At 56.2% G+C, this 18474-nt stretch overlaps 1 protein-coding gene across 1 annotated transcript in view; it reads right to left on the bottom strand.

Annotated features, from left to right (window-relative positions):
• Positions 1–675: 675 nt before the first annotated feature.
• The window catches only part of LRP5 (LDL receptor related protein 5), a 138109-nt gene continuing 120310 nt past the window's right edge, over positions 676–18474 (bottom strand). The window contains exons 18-23 of the mRNA XM_031016247.3: positions 16783–17019; positions 13643–13753; positions 11957–12193; positions 10724–10863; positions 3416–3513; positions 676–1142 (exon numbers count right to left, since the gene is read on the bottom strand). Coding sequence (XP_030872107.1) covers positions 881–1142; positions 3416–3513; positions 10724–10863; positions 11957–12193; positions 13643–13753; positions 16783–17019 — 1085 coding nt within the window. The 3' untranslated portion in view covers positions 676–880. The remainder of the gene's footprint in view (positions 1143–3415; positions 3514–10723; positions 10864–11956; positions 12194–13642; positions 13754–16782; positions 17020–18474) is intronic.

Raw genomic sequence — 18474 nt, 5'->3', positions numbered from 1 at the left:
GTCCTGTGACCCTGCCAAATCCCCCTCTGCGAGAAACACCCAAGAATGATCAATAAAAAATTAAAAAAAAAAAAAAAGTGACTAAGAGTCAGCTGGGTGCAGTGGGTCATGCCTATAATCCCAGCACTTTCGGAGGCCGAGGTGGGCGGATCACGAGGTCACGAGATCGAGATCATCCTGGCCAACATGGTGAAACCCCATCTCTACTAAAAATACAAAAATTAGCTGGACGGGTGTGGTGGCGCGCACCTGTAGTCCCAGCTACTCGGGAGGCTGAGGCAGGAGACTCACTTGAACCTGGGAGTCGGAGCTTGCAGTGAGCTGAGATTGTACCACTGCACTCCAGCCTGGATGACAGAGAAAGACTCCGTCTCAAAAAAAAAAAAAAAAAAAAAAAGACTAAGAATCTGAGGAAGACAAACAGCAACAGCGTGATGAAGCCCAGGGCCCTTTCTGACGGCACAGGCCACACGCACATAAAGCCGGCCCGGCCTGCAGCTCAGAGATGCATCCCAGGGGAGACATCCACCTCTGCCCAAGGCCCCAGCCCTTCCCTGCAGGAGCCGGACAGAGGGACGCCAGGGTGCAGGAGGACTCTCATGGTGGTCCAGGGGTCGGCATTCCCTCCACGGGGACACGCAACTCAAATGCACACAGGGCACGAAAGAATGGCAGTTCTGTTTTACAAAATTAAGTTTATAAATATTTCTCCACTGTACAAAGTTCTCCCAGCCCTGCCCACCCCATCACAGTTAACATTTCTCATGTTTTTAAAATCCCAATTATATTTATTTTTTAAATCATAAAATATATTTTTTTCTTTGTTCATATTTAAAACTATTTACAGGGGCACAGAGAAGCCGGAGTGGCCCGGCCGAGGTCAGGATGAGTCCGTGCAGGGGGACGGAGGGGGCGGGAAGAGATGGAAGTAGCTCCTCTCGGTGGCGGGCGAGGGCGGGCAGCTGTCCTCCGCCGACAGGTACTGGCTGTGGGGCGTGGGTGGGGGCGGGTAGGGGTCTGAGTCCGAGTTCAAATCCAGGTAGTACTTGCTGGCCTTCCAGCGGCTGGCGCTGTAGTCGCTGTCACACACGTCGGTGCTGCAGGGCGTCGTCGGGGGCGCCATTCCTCGAATGATGTAGGGCCTGAAAGGGACACACACAGAGGAGTGGGATTCGGTAGGCACATCCGCCCTGGTGGGCACAGCAGCCCCAGGGCTGTGAACGGGAAAGGCCTGTCCACTGGCCAGCTCCAGAAGATGCAGGCCGGACTCTGGACCCACCCCGCTGTGTGGCCAGGGCTCATCACTTACCCTCTCTGAGCCTCAACGGTCCCACCTCTACCATGGGCATGCCCGCACCTGCCCTGCAGCCTGCCAAGCCTGGGCCCTGGCAAGGCTGCCTCTGAGAACGAGGCCTCTAGAGCCTGCTAGCTGACCTTGGCCAGGAACTTACTCGACCTCTTTGAGCTTTAGTTTCTCATTGATAAAAGTGGGGATGAAATAGTACCCATTTCGAAAGTGAAGGATACATGAGATTCTGCCTGGAAGGTGCTAGAAACAGTGTCCGACAGAACAGGAGACTGGACAACTAACTGTTCACCTAACACTGTTATTGTAAATGTTGGCAACTGATAGGGTTTGGCTGTGTCCCCACCCAAATCTCATCTTGAATTGTACTCCCATAATTCCCACGTGCTGTGGGAGGGACCCAGTGGGAGATGATTGAATCATGGGGGTGATTTCCCCCATACTGTTCTCGTGGTAGTGAATAAATCTCACTAGACTTGATGGTTTTACAAGGGGAAACCCCTTTTGCTTGGTTCTCATTCTGTCTCTTCCCTGAAGCCATGTAAGATGTGACTTGCTCCTCCTTGCCTTCTACCATGATTGTGAGGCCATCCCAGCCATGTGGAACTGTGAGTCCATTAAACCTCTTTCCTTTACAATTACCCAGTCTCCGGTATGTCTTTATTAGCAGCGTGAGAACAGGCGAATACAGCAACCAATGGGCCCGGAACACTTCCATCCTGAGTTCAAGCAACCTGACTCGCGAGATGGCTCCTGACCTCCCATCCTCCCAGAGGCTACCTGCACCCAACTGTGGCCCAGAAACGCCACATCCTACTGTGTGAGTCCAGACTCGGAACTGTGGTGTGTTTAGGAGCCCCCGTCCTGTCACAGAGGGGCCTGCAATGGGTGGGAAGGTGCAGCCAACACCGGGTGTTGAGAAAAGTGCAGCAGGACAGGATACTCCTCTTGGGGCCCAGCTGCTGCGAGGTCAGACGTCGGGGAGGGAAGATGTGTCCGCGGTGGGCCCAGAGCAGGACGGGCATGAGCGAAGGCAGGAGGTGGGACGGGGAACTAGCGAGACTGGCCTGCCCAGTGTGGATGTGACCATTCTGGAGACAGTGGTCTGTAAGGCTGTGGGACAGACTGTGACAGTTTGATATAATACTGAGGCATCAGGGAGGTGGCCCGACTCGGAGTGGGGTGGAAATGGAGGCTGCAGTTCCGGGTCCCCAGCCAGGCCTGGGAGTTCGTGGAAATGGCCACTAGGTGGCAGGCGGCACCACACTCGGGAGGCCCTGCTGCTCCAGGGACCCAAGCAATGAGGAATGTGTGGTCCAGAGGTGTCCTGGCCCAGGCCCAGCCTATCCCACCCCTTCACCTCTGCGAGTGGGGCCTGGTGCGGCTGGCAGGTGGGCCACGTTGCCTGACACCACTGGGTTAAAGGTCAGGAGGCTCACCCTGCCCATCCCAGGCTCTGATCCAGCCCCTGCGGAGACCAGCACACCTGGGTCCCACCTCTCCACACTCTCAGTTGCCCCTCCCCAACCAGGGAGGTGGGGCCTGTGACCCCAACATGGGCAGCTCGGGGGGCTGGTGTCCAGCTGAGCAGCCCCGTTGGCTTCCCAGGCTCAAACAGGCCACTGTGGCAAGTGAGCAGCCCGGACCATCCTGGTGACGTCACACGATTAGGGGTCTACGGTGGGTGCTGCAGCAGCCTTCACAGACTTGTCCCATCCTAAGAGGACAGAGCCACCAAGAGGGGGCATCTCAATGGCTAGGTTTCCACAGCCAGACTCAAACACACAGTCAGACTCTGGAGCCCAAGCCCCGGCCCCTCGACTCCACAGCCATTTCCCAGCTTAAAAGTAACCCCCACAGGAGCAACTTGAAGAGCAGCTCAGAACGTGGAGTTCTGCTGGTTTCTGAACCCAACACGCAGTCCCCGCTGGGCTTGTCTGGGGAGGCAGCCTAGTGTGGTTGGCAGAGCAGAGGGAGGCAGGGCTGGGCCCGGCACCTGCCCACTAGCACCCAGAATACCTCACCTCATCAGTGGCATGGGGATTAGGCCCCTCCACCACGGGCCGGCGGGAACCCAATGGCCATGGAGGGCTGCAGGGGATGTCCTACCTGTACGGTCTCGCAGTGGCCGGAATGTTTGAAGAGTAGAACATGTCCATGTTGTACAGGGAGGGGTCCGTGGCCGGGGAGGGCGGCGGGTTCAGGATCTGAGGAGAGCCAAGCCAGGGTGACTTAGAGCCTCGCCGGCCTGGGCATTCCTTCCTTCCTCCCACACCCCTCGGGCTTTCCTTGCAGAGAGGGCTTCTGGCCCCCCTGCTTCCCAGGACCCCTTCCTCTGGCCAGTTGGCAAAACCTGGGGACAGGAGGGGAGGCAGCAGCCACCTGCCTCGAAGGTCATCTCAGTGAAAGGCAAAGGGAACCCAGGCACTTTTGGCCCAGGTGCCCGCGCCCTTCCAAGTACCTGCCTTGTGACCAGATGCTGGGCTATGAAGGCGGGGACAGGACTTCGGCCAGTCCCCTTTGTGGCTGGCCCCCAGCAGTGGCAGATGTCCCCACAGGCCCTGAGTGTCCTCCACACCAGTTAGCACCTCACCAGGCTCCTCAGGGACCTTCCCAGGAACTCTCCTTCTGACCTTTCCTCCTGCCCCTCCTCCCTCCATCACGCACAGTCTAACTCCTGCAATGACGCCCTTGTTCCGAACACTCAGGGGCTCTGCGTCCCTGCTGAAGCCCTGACCCAAACACGGAAGTCACCACGCTGAGGGAGGGGCCGCAGCCCCACTCCAAACAAAGGCATCCCCTTCACAAGGGCCTGTGCTGGCACCAGCCCCAAAGCGGGGATAGTAAATAGACAAATTCACCACGTGAACATGCCCTCCAGGTCCAGGCAGCACACAACCAGCCCTACAAAGGGAGGAAGGGACCAGGGGCCCTGGGCCCACACACCCACACAGGTCTGCACCTTCCACAAGTGCCACTGACGGCACCCCAACCCAATATGCAGCTTCCCAAAGGGTGTACAGCTTATGTGGGTCTCCAAGGCCATCCCGGAAAGGATACAGCCAGATCCGAGCCCCTGCGGAATAATGGGAACAGAACTGTCAGTTATGCCCGAGGGACTCAGTTCTCTCAGGCCCCCTAGGGTGGTACAAGAACACAGCCTTTCACGCCAGACAGACCCGGGTGAAGTCCTGTTTTACCACCTTCTGGCTGCAGCAGGATCCCTGGGGAGGGAATTTACCTCAGCCTCAGTTTCTTCAACTTTAAAATGGGCTCAACCTAGCACTTTGGGAGGCCGAGGCGGGCGGATCACTTGAGGTCAGGAGTTCGAGACCAGCCTGGCCAACATGGTGAAACCTCGTCTCTACTAAAAATACGAAAATTAGCCGGGTGTGGTGGCAGGCACCTGTAATCCCAGCTACTTGGGAGGCTGAGGTGGGAGAATCCCTTGAACCCTGGAGGCAGAGGCTGCAGTGGGTTGAGATCGCACCACTGCACTCCAGCCTGGGCAACAGAGTGAGACTCTGTCTCAAAAAATAAATTTAAAATTAAATAAAATAATAAAATAAAGTAATAAAATGGGCTCGAGAAGGCCTGCTTCCTGGGGCTATCCTGATGGCTGGTGAGTAGCCTCTGGGGAGTGGCCAGGCCCTTCCCCTGCCCTTTAGGAAGCCGCACTGGGCCCTGATCTTTCTGGAGAGGGTCCTCTTTGGCCCAGAGAGCCAGTCTGGGTATTCCTCAGGATTTGACCCCAACATTGAGAGGGCATGAGACTGGGGGCACTGGGGAAGATGCTTCAAAGCAGAGAGCAGGCAGGGAGGCAGCAGAGAGGGCTTCCTACAGCTGCCCAAGCCCCAGCCTATGGGGTCTGTTTCCACCTCTTCCCATGAACTTGACCAGGCCTGGTTTCTCTCCTACATCCCAAGGCAGAGTTTGAGATTCTGCCCAAATCTGCACTGGGCAGACTTCTGGCAAGATCCACCAGTGCAGCACCTCGGCAATGTCTCAGATGTCCCGTGAACCACGGCCAGGCCCTCTTCAAAGAGGACTGGATCTCGGCCCAGGGTGGGGGGTGGGGGGTGGGGGGTGGGGAGGCCCCACCTCGGCTCATCTGCTATTCCTGCGTTGTTGTTGTTTTGACTGAGTCTCGCTCTTGTTGCCCAGGCTGGAGTACAATGGCACGATCTCGGCTCACTACAACCTCTGCCTCCCAGGTTCAAGTGATTCTCCTGCCTCAGACTCCCGAGAAGCTGGGATTACAGGCATGCGCCACCACACCCAGCTAATTTTTTTGTATTTTTAGTAGAGATGGGGTTTCACTATGTTGGCCAGGCTGGTCTCGAACTCCTGACCTCAGGTGATCCACCCGCCTTGGTCTCCCAAAGTGCTGGGATGACAGGTGTGAGCCACCACGCCTGGCCTATTCCTGCATTCTTAGAGTTCTCTGTACATCCCACTGTTCAATTCCTGCTATTCCAGTCCCTGGTAATAAGCCTGTAGACGGAACTTTCTCTGTTCAAATTCTCATAGAGTTTCTGCCTCCTGATAGACCCCGACTAATTCACGCCACCCATAAGCCATCAGCCAAGAAACAAGCTGGATGCCCGCCTTGCTCATCAAATCTAATTACATCCCAGAAGAATTAAAGATGTGAACGTAAAACGAAAGGAGGAGGACGTTAAGAAAGAGAGTGTGGGCTGGGCATGGTGGCTCACGTCTGTAATCCCAGCACTTTGGGAGGCCGAGGTGGGTGGATCACCTGAGGTCGCGAGTTCGAGACCAGCCTGACCAACATGGAGAAACCCCCGTCTCTACTAAAAGTAGAAAATTAGCCAGGCATGGTGGTGCATGCCTATAATCCCAGCTACTCGGAAGGTAAGGCAGGAGAATCACTTCAACCCGGGAGGCGGAGGTTACAGTGAGCTGAGATTGCGCCACTGCACTCCAGCCTGGGCAACAAGAGCGAAACTCTGTCTCAAAAAAAAAAGAGAGAGAGTGTGAAAATAAGTTGTTTTTTATGATCAGAGCAGGGAAGGCCTTTCTGAACATAACCAAAAAAAAAAAATATATATATATATATATATGCACCATAAAAGAAGAGGAGATTGATAATTTCTTTTCTTTTCTTTTCTTTTTTTTTTTTGAGACAGAGTCTCGCTCTGTCACCCAGGCTGGAGTGCAGTGGCGCGATCTCGGCTCACTGCAACCTCTGCCTCCTGGGTTCACGCCATTCTCCTGCCTCAGCCTCCCAAGTAGCTGGGACTACAGGTGCCCGCCACCACACCCGGCTAATTTTTTCTTTCTTTTTTTTTTTTTTTTGAGATGGAGTCTCACTCTGTCACTCAAGCTGGAGTGCAATGGTGCGATCTCGGCTCACTGCAACCTCCACCTCCTGGGTTCAAACAATTCTCCTGCCTCACCCTCCCAAGTAGCTGGGATTATAGACATGTGCCACCACGCCTCACTAATTCTGTATTTTTAGTGGAGACGGGGGTTCACCACGTTGGTCAGGCTGGTCTCGAACTCCTGACCTCAGGTGATCCGCCCACCTCGGCCTCCCAAAGTGCTGGGATTACAGGCGTGAGCCACCAGCGCCAGCTGATTGATACTTGCATCATATAAATGGTAAAACGTACCATAACCCAAATCAAAAGACAAAAGACTGGGAAACAAATTATTTTCAATACACAGCGCAGGCTCTGGGCCAATTTCCATAGTCTATCTGTATCTAAAGAGACCTTACAAATGAATAAGAGTATCAACAACCCAATAGAAGAAGGACTTTGAACAGACCCTTCTGAGAAAAATAAAATGACAAAAGTTCTTTTTTTTTTTTTTTTTTGAGACAGAGTCTCACTCTCTCACCCAGGCTGCAGTGCAATGGCGCGATCTCGGCTCACTGCAACCTCCACCTCCCATGTTCTAGCAATTCTCATGCTTCAGACTCCCGAGTAGCTGGGATCACCATGCCCAGCTAATTTTTAAATTTTTACTAGAGACGGGGTTTCTCCATGTTGGCCAGGCTGGTCTCAAACTCCTGGCCTCAAGTGATCTGCTCATCTCAGCCTCCTAAAGTGCTGAGATTACAGCTGCAAGCCATCACGCCGGGCTCAAAGGTTGTTAAACACACAAAATGATGCTTACATCATTCATGATAAAATAAATATAAATGAAGATCTTAACATGATACCATTTTTACTCTATATTAGACAGGTGGAGAGAAAGGGTGCCAGGGACCGTTTTGCCGGTGTGGCCCCCTGCTGAGAAAAGATGGACTGTCCCTTTCAGAGGGCCACTTGGCAGGAGTGGTTGAAACAGCCAAGGTTCAACCGCAGCAGGAGAGGGGACCCTGATGCCCTCCAGTGGGGGCCCAGCCACGCCTGACAAGGAGTGCTGTTCAGCCACCAAGAATGTGACGGCTGTGCCCTCGAAACAGAACAAACTTCAGGGTGCAGGGGAAGCAGAGTAGAAGGTGGTTGTGAGTTGGACGGCCTGGCCCCACTGCCTACCAACCGAACGACCCAGGCCAGTGGTTCATGCTCAGTTCTTTAGCCTCCTTGTTGCAAAATGAGGAAAACAACAGCACCTCCTCCCAGAGATGGGTTACGGTAGAGTTCTAGGCAGGGTGCACACGGCAGCTGGGAGCCTCCGCAATGCTCAGAACACCAGCTTTTATACATCGCTAGCAGCAAAAGGCAAGGCTCAATGTTGACTCTTCAGATGCTATCTTTCGGGCTTACGAAAACACATATGTCAGCCCAGGCGCAGTGGCTCATGCCTGTAATCCTACCACTTTGGGAGGCTGAGGCAGGAGGATCACTTTAGCTCAGGAGTTCAAGACTAGCCCAGGCAATTTAGTGAGGCCTCACCTCCACAAAAAATTTAAAAATTAGCCTGGCATGATGGTGCACACCTGCCATCTGAGCTACTTGAGGGGACTGAGGCAGGAGAATCGCTTGAGCCCAGGAGTTTGAGGCTGCAGTGAGCTGTGATTGTGCCACTGCACTCCCACTGGGTGACAGAGGGAGTTTGTCTCAAAAACAAACAAAAAACACCTATGTCAATCTGAATAAGGTGAAAGGATCGTTATCAGTGTCTTGCTTATGATAGGAATGGAAGTCATGCAAGATGGCAGCCAGCACTGGGGGAAACCAGGCAGAGGATAAATGGGTCTGTGCTCTTTCTCACAACTGCACATAAATCTACAATTATCTTCTGGCTTGGAAAACAAAGTCCACACTCTTGTATGCTTGCATGTGTACAAATGACCCCTGGGGGGACATAGAAGAAACACACTGCAGGAGGCCATGCCTCCCGGGGAGTCCTGCTTGGCGTCATGGGGGCGGAGTCTCTTTGGACTGCAGACTCTTCTGTATCTTTTGAATTTTGTACCATGAACATATATTTAATGGATGCAAAATAACTTTGCTAATTTAAAAACAGCTGGCTTCATGCAGAGTTTCTTTTAGGGGCAGGAAAATGTTCTAAAATTAACTGTGGTGAGGGTTGCACACATCTGTGAATACACTAAAACCCACTGAACTGTACCCTTTTTTAAGTGGGTGAGTCATATGGTTAAACAATAAAGTGATTTAAAAAATTAGCTGGCTGGTCAGTGCCATCTCTTATTGCCTGATTAAGATCCTCCCAGCTCCCAAGGGAGAACAGGAAAAGAGAATTCGTGAGCCGCCTGCTGTGTGCTCGGGGGCCCTGCTTGGGTTCCTAGCACTCCTGGCTGGTTAAGTTGGGTTGCAGCAGCAGGAGCAGGGAAGAAGGGCAGTGGGTGTTTAAACTCTCGGCTTCTGGTTACCAGTTCCCTTTGTCCCTAAACAAAGCCAGGCCCTGGGGCCTCCAGAACACTCAGTTACTGTCCAGGAAACCAAGAAGAACCCTCTTCTGCTACTTCCTTCCCAGGGCCCACCACAGTCAGGTGCCATAAGAAGACAATACCCCAGGCCAGGGACGGTGGCTCACGCCTGTAATCCCAGCACCTGGGGAGGCCGAGGCGGGAGGATCGCTCAAGTCCAGGAGTTGGAGACCAGCCTGGGCAATATAGTGAAACTTCGTCTCTACAAAAAATGTAAATATTAGCTGGGCACGGGGATGCATGCGTGCAGTCCTAGCTACTTAGGGGCTGAGATGGGAGGATTGCTTGAGCCTAGAAGGTAGAGGCTGCAGTTAGCCATGATGACGCCACTGCACTCCAGCCTGGGTGACAGAGCGAGACCCTGTCTCAGAAAAAAGAAAAGAAAAGAAAAGAAAAAGCCCAGGTGCGGTGGCTTACGCCTGTAGTCCCAGCACTTTGGGAGGCCAAGGTGGGCGGATCACCTGAGGTCGGGAGTTCAAGATCAGCCTGACCAACATGGAGAAACCCCATCTCTACTAAAAATACAAAATTAGCTGGGCGTGGTGGCACATGCCTGTAATCCCAGCTACTAGGGAGGCTGAGGCAGGAGAACTGCTTGAACCTGGGAGGCAGAGGTTGCGGTGAGCCTAGAGATCACACCATTGCACTCAAGCCTGGGCAACAAAAGTGAAACTCCGTCTCAAAAAAAAAAAAGAAAAAGAAAACAAGAAGACAAGACCCCAGATGTGAGGGATACCCAGAAGGGCAGGAGGAACCAGCCCCAGCAAGGTGGGGCTCACTGGCAAGGCCCCAGAGGAAGCAGAAGGGAGCTGGACTCACCTTAGGGGCATACAGCTGCAGGAACAAATGAAAAGCATACAAAGCATGTCAAGTCAACCCCCGCTGTTTACACTCAGGAGTTCACATCTAGGCACCAAGCTCGCCTTGGCATCCTGGGGCTGTGCTCCCAGAAACGGGGGTTCTCCCCAGCCAGCCCCAAGGATCCTGGAGGGCGGCGGCAGTTTATTCTCCTCACAGTCATTTCACTCAAGGCGTGGCTCCGCTGGAGCCAGCCCCTCACCCTGCCAAGAGCTCCAGGGAGTATTTTAGCCACGAAAATCACCCTGTGTTTGTCTGTCATGCACAAAACCATCCAGCTGTTTTCCAGGAAGCAGCCAGCCCTGCGTGGGAGAACAGGGTGTTTGTGGAGGGAACCCCGTAGGGAAGCTCACAGAGGGCAGACAGGCCTGGTGCAGGCGGCCATCGATGGGCTGGGCCGTGGGGAACACAGACGGCCGCCTGGATGCTGACGGAGCCCAACAGCCACTCTAGGAGGTGGATTTGGGTGAGATTTCGGCTCTTTATATTTTTGTGTAGTTTTCAGATTATCCACATTCAACAATGTCATTAAAGAAGGAAGCTGAAGGGTTTGGAAAGGGAAGAAAGCAAGCATGCCTCAGAGGCGGTGGCACAGCCCCCAGGAACCCGGGAAGCCTCCGGTGGCCAGCACTGACGGTGGGAGGGGCCCACAGCCCCATCCCGCCCCGCCCCTCACCGGCCCCGCCCCTCACCGGCGGGTACAGTGTGGCCTTCGTGCTGGACGAGCTGCTGGACGAGGCCCCTGTGACGTGGTTCCGGTCGTAGAGGGGCACCCCGCCCCGGCCCCCCATCAGGCTCACGGAGCTCATCATGGACTTTCCGCATGCGATGCCTGGCAGGGAAGGGACGGGGGAGGTCAGGTGGCTTCGAAGCTCAGCCAAGCCGCCCCACAGACATAGGGCGCTCTCCTCTGCTCCCGCTACCCACGAGACTCAGACCAGGGCGGTGTGTCCTGTTGGAAATGTGCCCCGCTCCCTGAGCCGTAGGCCTCTCTGGCCACTACTAGAGTGAGCTCCCGGGGCTCATCTGTGAAACGGGAGACACATGGTACCTCCTCCAAGGGGCCTGCGACTGGGGCGGGGAACCCAGGCGGGGCAGCACAGAGCACGCCAGGAACAGACAGGGTGGCGTTCTCTGGGGGCTGCTGCGACTGTGATGGTGCCACCACTGTGGGCTCCTAGGAGCTCTTGAGAAGCCAGATAAACCCGCTCCCCAGAGAGAATCAGGTTACATCTATACCCTGCCATTCAACAGGCTCCCAATGAGGCCGGCTTGGGGTGACAGTGGGACAGGACAGGGGAGAGGGAACTCAGGGCTGGGCAGGCAGAGGCAATCCTCAAGGTGGCCTGGAGCTGTGGGGGCACCTGCAGACCTCACAGGGACTCCACCTTCTTAGACATACCATGGTCACCCATGTGATACAAACCAGCGTGGTGCAGCTCTGCGGTGCGGCTGCCCAGCCATCTACAAACACAGCCTGCGTTCCTGGTGCCTGGGCCACGTAGGAATTGTAACTGCTCAGCCACAAATCCCAGCTGCACTCAAGACAAAGCTGCTGTATGGTACAGAGTGATTCCTTCAGCTCTGGAGAGAGCCCAGCTGCCCCCACATTCATTTCTAGGGCACATGAGGATTTGTGGACAACACAGCACATGTCCTACTAGAATATGAAGGTCAAGTCCAAGGAGCTTTCTCCACACCTACAGTGCCAAAGGGTGGGTTGCTACAGCCATGCAGGCCTCTGTGTTGAAGGATTCTGATGCCAAGCACAGGCTCAGTGGGAAAGGCTGAATGCTGTGATCGATTAGCAATGTCTGCCACATGTACAAGAGGGCCTGGGGTAGCACATCCCTGCTCCACTCCCCAAAGCTGCCCAGACTACTCTCCTGACTCCTCCAGGTCGTTCCATATCTCAGGCTCCTTACCTGTGAAGGGGCCATGCTGGGAACCGCCCGGGGCTATGAAATTGAGGGGCACGTGCGGGGTCCCGCTGACATACTCGTGCGGGAAGGGCCCGTTGGCCCCGGCATAGCGCTGGCACACCACGCGCTGGCACACAAAATAGACACCACCCATGACGAAGAGAGAGAGGATGATGCCAATGACGGGCCCGATGGCACTGCTGTGGGCCGGGCTGTCGTCTGAGGGCGGCTTGGTGATTTCTGCCAGAGACAGACAGAAAGAGGTGGCCGACATTAACCCCAACGGAATGGGCCCTCCTTGGGGGCAGACACCGTGCGCCCTGAAGGGGCTGGCTTTGCCACTGGTGGAGGGTGGGGAGAAAGTGGGGGAGCTGGGAGGCTAGGCCTGGGGAGCCTGGCCAACCTCAGGGTAACGCGGCCCTTCAGCCTGCACGGTGCACCCTCCTCCTCCTCTGACCCCCGCCCCTGTCCGACTCCCCACAGCCCTCAACACATCCCTGCCAAGGAAGCCTGGTATTCACTCCTTCGCCCAGGGCCCTCGGTGGTGGCGGAAGTGAGCGCGCCCTGGCCAGCCCGGGTGATGTTGGTGAACGAGCAAAGCCAGGCAGCCCCTGGTGCCGCCCACCAGCCACGGGAGGGGCAGGGTCGGCTGGGTGGGCTCCTTGGGCCACTCCACTATCAAGGCTGCCCATGGGGAAGTTTCCAGGCTCCAGACTCAACTTTGGCAAAAGCCACATTCACTCTCCCACAGGGCCGGCCCAGCGATCCTGAGGGCGTCGATGATGTCAGCGGAATGGAAGGAAGCATGCGGGCTCTGGCGGTGAGGCCTGGCTGCGCATCAACAGCGCCCCCACAGCTGGGGCCCACGGCACAGGCCCGTCAGACTGGGAACTTGCCCAGCAGAGGAGGCTAACCTTGGTGGCCCCCACCACTGTCTTCAGGCCTCAAGCCTGACCTGGCACGAAGGTGCCAAAGGGCACAGGGAGTCCCTTGAGGAAGCCCCCTTCTCCCCCCACAGACTTCTCTCCCGACTGCAGCCATAACAGAGGAGCTCTCAGCCCAGGTCCCTCTGCAGCGAAGGAGTGGCCATGTCCCCAGACACAATGACTCATTGCTACTTCCTATCTGAACTCAGCTCCCTTCCTGCCTGAATCAGACAGCCTTTCAGGAGCCACTGCCTCTGGGAAGCCTTCCCTGACTGTCTTGGCCTCCTATCCCCTAGGCCCTATATCCGTGACTGTACAGGTCATGCTATTTGAGGAGCATGTGGGATGTTGTCATGTACATGTGTGTGCACATGACATGTGTGCATATGTGAACATCACTCCTCCTCAGCCAGACAGTAAGCTGCCAGGGAACAGGACCACTGCAGCCCTCGGGTAATCTTGCTGCCTGACAGACGCTGCTCAGCAAGGTCCCGTGGGTGCGTGCGTGCTGCAGGCACCTGGACACCATCAGCCCCGCCCACTGAGGCAGACTCTGTAGCCGCGTTGCTCACAGCTCACAGTCTGTCCTCCTGGCCGCTGCCCTGGGAAAGGCTTCCCTACCTCCCGCAAGGAGCCTCCCAGCCGCCTGATTCTCCCACACAGCCCCCAGCCCCGCTGGAAAGGCACGTCTCCTCCCCTAGACTCCACGCTCCTGGGGGAACCCAGCCCGGACGCCCCCTCCCCATGCCAGAAGCTGGCTCACCACACATGAGCTCGTCGGAGCCGTCGATACAGTCGGGGAAGGAGTCGCACTGCTGTTTGATGAGGACACACTGGCCGCTCGCACACCGGAACTGGTTGGGCAGGCAGATGGCTGCAAGGAGAGGCCACACACTCAGAGAGGCTGGAGGGTGCCCCCCAGCCCACCACGCAGGGCACAGCAACCAAGGTCTGGACTCCAAACAGAGAGCAGACAGATGGGACCCTTTCTGGGCCCAGCGGGGAGTGGTCTAGTACAGTCTCCACCCACCCTCGATGACCCTGTGGCAAGGCCTATGCCACGTAGGGGAAGGACTGCCAGGGCTGAGACCTCAACGCACCTCCTGCCTGCCCCCCAGGAGGTATGTGTCAGGTGCCTACTGTGGGGAGGTCTACGCCATGCAAGGAGTAACAGACCCCGCCCAAGGCTCTACCAGGTTGGGGGGAGGTGGGTGCCAAGGACAGGAATGGCCACGAGGAGCCTCGCCTCCCGAGAGTAGGGGCTGTGGAAGGCAGTGGTGCCCAGCAGAGCTTGAGGGGAGGGGAGGGAGCACAACCCACTGGAGGTGCAGGCAGCCCACACGGGAGCAGCACAAGGCCACAGTCTCTGGCCAGGGATGAAGAGCAAGCCAGGGCGCTGACGGCTGCCTCCACCCCTCCCCAGACGCCCACCCAGAGGGAGCCATAGCCATGCCTGCCCCCGGAGAACTTGCTCAGTTCCCCACCTGCCCTGCCTCCGGTGTCCTGCCGTGGGAATGGGAGATAAGGGGACCCCGTCCTTGTAATGGATGGGATGATTTTCTGGTAACCAAGCAGGGAAGAAAGCTTCTGGAACAGAGCATGGAGGCAGAGCCGGCGTAAGGGCCTGCCACCAGCACCGCAGGGCACACGGGAGGAGAAGCTAGAGCGGGACGAGGGGGCTCAGATGGCTCCAACATCTGCCCCTCCAAATCTCAACGGAAATGTGACCCTCACTGGGTGCAGTGACTCACATCTGTAATCCTGGCACTTTGGGAGGCCGAGGTAGGTGGATCACTTGAGGCCAGGAGTTTGAGACCAGCCTGGCCAACGTGGTGAAACCCCATCTCTATTGAAAATACAAAAATTAGCCGGGTGTGGTGGTGGGTGCCTGTAGTCCCAGCTACTCGGGAAGCTGAGGCAGGAGAATCGCTTGAACCTGGGAGGTGGAGGTTGCAGTGAGCCGAGATCATGCCACTGCACTCCAGCCTGGGCAACAGAGCGAGATTCTGTCTCAAATAATAGAATAGGAATAGCATGGCATGGCATGGCATGGCATAGCATAGCATAGAATAGAATAAAATATGACCCCAAGGTTGGAGGTAGGGCCTGGTGGGCAGTGTTTGGGTCATGGGAGCAGATGCCTGGTGCCCTCTCCGCAGTAGCAAGTGGGCTCTCACTGTGAGTTCACATGGGAGCTGGTTAAAGGAGCCTGGCATCTCCTCTAAGGTGAGGGCAAGAGGGAGAGGCGCTCTCTCTCTCTCTCTCTCTCCGTTGCTCCCTCTCTCACCATGTGATGCACCTGCTGCCGCTTCGACTTCCACCATGAGTCAAAGCTTCCTGAGACCTCACTAGAAGCTGAGCAGATGTGGGTGCCATACTGGTGCTGCCTACAGAACCATGAGCCAGACAGACCTCTTTCCTTCATAATCTACCCGGCCTCAGGTGCTCCTTCATAGCAATGCAAAATGGACCAACACAGGGACAATTCCTAACCATGGCTCCTGCAAGCTGAAATCGCACACACAGCACATGCTGGGCCAGGATGCGCAGCAGGGCTGGGGAAGCTCTGTCTGTCAAGGGCCAGACATGAGGTCTGGGGCTTTGAAGGCCGTAGGTCTCCAGCATAACCACTCAGTTCTCCTGCTTTTGGCATGAAAGCAGCCACAGACATTGTGCAAATGAATGAATGGGCATGGCTGTGCACCAAGAAAACTTTATTTACAAAAGTAGGTGGCAGGCTGGATTTGGCTCCTGGGCCCTTAGTTTACCAGCCCCTAGTCTACAGCCTCCATAAAATTCTCCAATGGTCAATGAGCTGGAAGGACTTAACCACTATGCCTTTATAGAAAAACATGCAGGGAGGTTACTCCCAGGCCCTCATCTTCTACAAAATGTCTGCTCTTTGTGAATGAGGACGTAGGACAGTGGCCAGACTGCATGTGAATTACCTAACAGAGCCGGTGGCTCTGGGAGAGGGAGGGCATCAACAGCTCCTCAGCAGTCCTGGGCCCATGGTGCTGACAACATGTGGCAGGCAACCAACCAAGCAAGTCCTTCATAAAAGGAAAACTCAGGCCGGGTGCGGTGGCTCATGCCTATAATCCCAGCACTTTGGGAGGCTGAGGCGGGCGGATCACCCGAGGTCAGGAGTTCGAGACCAGCCTGGCCAACATGGTGAAACCCTGTCTCTACTAAAAATACAAAAATTAGCCGGGCATGGTGGTGCACACCTGTCATCCCAGCTACTCGGGAGGCTGAGGCAGGAGAATCGCTTGAACCCTGGAGGCAGAGGTTGCAGTGAGCCGAGATTACACCAGGGCACTCCAGCCTGGGTGACAGAGCAAGACTCTGTCTCAAATGAATGAATGAATGAATGAATGAAAGAATGAAAGAAAACTCACAGGGGGCACAGAAGAGATGTGTTTCACTGTCAAGATCTAAAGGAAGATCCTGCTGGTCAGAGAGGGCCCAGGATGCCTGAGCAAATCTCTTTATACCTCCTGATTCTACATGTTGATAGAAACCACTCAGGCTTAAGCACTATCCCACAGACTGGTCAGTGGAGACAGCACTGTCTTTTGGGGGGGGGATTTTCCAGGGTTTGAGCCATGGAGCTCTGCAGCCCACCCCTGAATGTGCCTCAGGTTTTTGTGAAACTCCTGACCTAATGCAGGAAGGTGAGACAGACCCTCACAGTCTGCCTTCACGCCACACTACCTGGTGGGACAGGATGGGTGGAACTGCAGAGTTTTCCTTGTTGGGCCTAAAAGACAGACTTGGCAATCTCCCTGCAAGCAAAGGTTTTCAGAGCCCCTACTCCTGTGAGGCCGGAGGCAGCCCCAAGCTCGTATCCCGGAGGGCAGGGCCAGGGTCTTGGCAGAGCCTTGACGGGGAGGGCCTCACCATCACAGTCCGCCTCGTCTGAGCGGTCCTGACAGTCTGCCTCGCCGTCGCAGCGCAGGCGCAGGTCCACACACTGGCCCCGCGCGCAGGGGAACTGGGCGGCGGAGCACACGGGGCAGCCCTCCTCGTCGCTCTGGTCGTCGCACTCGGGAAAGCCGTCACAGCGCCAGGCCCCGGGGATACAGTCGATCTCCCCTGTGGCACATGCAAACTGGTCCGGGGAGCAGGTGGGCGGCTCTGGGGGAGGGACAGAGGAGAACATCACACGCAGCCCCGCCCAGCAAAACCCAGGCAATGGCGTGACTGGGCTTCAAAGCAGAAGTTGAGAGGGACTCAGCATGGGTTTGGCATCCCTGCTGTACGGGGTGCTGCACCCGCACATCCTCCATCGCTGCGGCTCCTGTGTGCCGCTCCACCTCCAGCCCCAACCCAGAAGAGAGGCTGGGAGAATACACATTCACTGCAAGAAGACATGCATTCGTATGTTTTTCAATGCAGAAGGGAAAGGGGGCCGACTGGGAATCAGCGCTTTAAGCAGCAGGTGCTACACCAAATACAGCAGAAATGCTCCGGGTGGGAAATTCAGCCCTGACTGGAGCAGTCCTTCCTCCTCCCGGCAACACACATCTGCTCAGCCACACCTGAGTGCCCACTGTGCCCTCCTCAGGACCAGAGGGGCAGAAAGCAGGTGGTCAGCAGCCACACCTGTTGCGGGTGTGGGACTGCTACAGAAGAAGGGCCAGGCCTCTGTGGTGACCAGTGTGTGCATAGCAAGGTGGGAGCCGGCAGAGGACCTGTGAGCACGTCCCAGGCGCCTGCAGAAGACGGGACAAAGCACAGGCAGGAGGGCCAAGGACACCCCCGGGGAGGGCGCTGAAAGGGAGGAGGGAGAGGATCATCGGAGGGTGGAGGCCACTTCCTACGTGTGACCATGGAGGCCATCCTGCCCCTCAGGGCTCCACGTCCTCAGTGCGGGCTGGGCATGCGGCAGCACTCAGGGAACAGCAGAGTCCCAGGGGCTGGGGACACAGACACAAAGCGTGAGGGCACTGGCACAGAGAAGCCGGAGGAGCCCTAGGCTTCGAGGTGGCCCCCCATTTCCTAGGACTCCTCCCTCCCACTTTGTGCAGAAAATCACAGGAAACAGAGGCTGGCCTCAGGAGGGGATGCTGGGAAATCGGCCCAGGCCTCACTGAAAGCTGAGCAAAGCCCCCGCCCAAGCTGAAATCCGATCAAGGTAAAAAACATCGGTTTCAAGCTGTCATGCTGCACGCAAGCCTTTGGATGTTTGGAACCCGCAGGCTTTCCCCATGACTACTGGGCTCATCCGAGTGACAGGGACTGTGTGGCATAGGGGAGGGGGCCTGATCAAAGACGAGAGCTCTCGGGTAATAAAAGGAAGCGGCTGTCCCCGCTGGGCTCAGCCACAGGAGGACATGCCAGGGTCAGCCCACGACGGCTGAGAGGAGCCAATGACAGATGTCTGCAAGCCGTGCCTGGCCATGGGGGACACGGAGGACCGGTGGCTGGAGGTTGAGGGCAACATGGGGCAGACCTGAGATGGAGCCCAAGTCTCCCTCAGCAGTTGTGAAACCAAGCAGCCTCTCAGCCTCCCAAAGCCTCCGACCTCGACTCTCAATCAGAAGCAGCCGCTGGGCACCACAAGCTCCTGTGAGCTGTAACTGGGACACT

This window comes from Gorilla gorilla, chromosome 9 (genome assembly GCF_029281585.2).
Source record: "Gorilla gorilla gorilla isolate KB3781 chromosome 9, NHGRI_mGorGor1-v2.1_pri, whole genome shotgun sequence".
Taxonomy (NCBI): Eukaryota; Metazoa; Chordata; class Mammalia; order Primates; family Hominidae; genus Gorilla; species Gorilla gorilla.
Note: the sequence above shows the minus strand (reverse complement) of the source record. Positions and strands in the feature narration are given on the sequence as shown.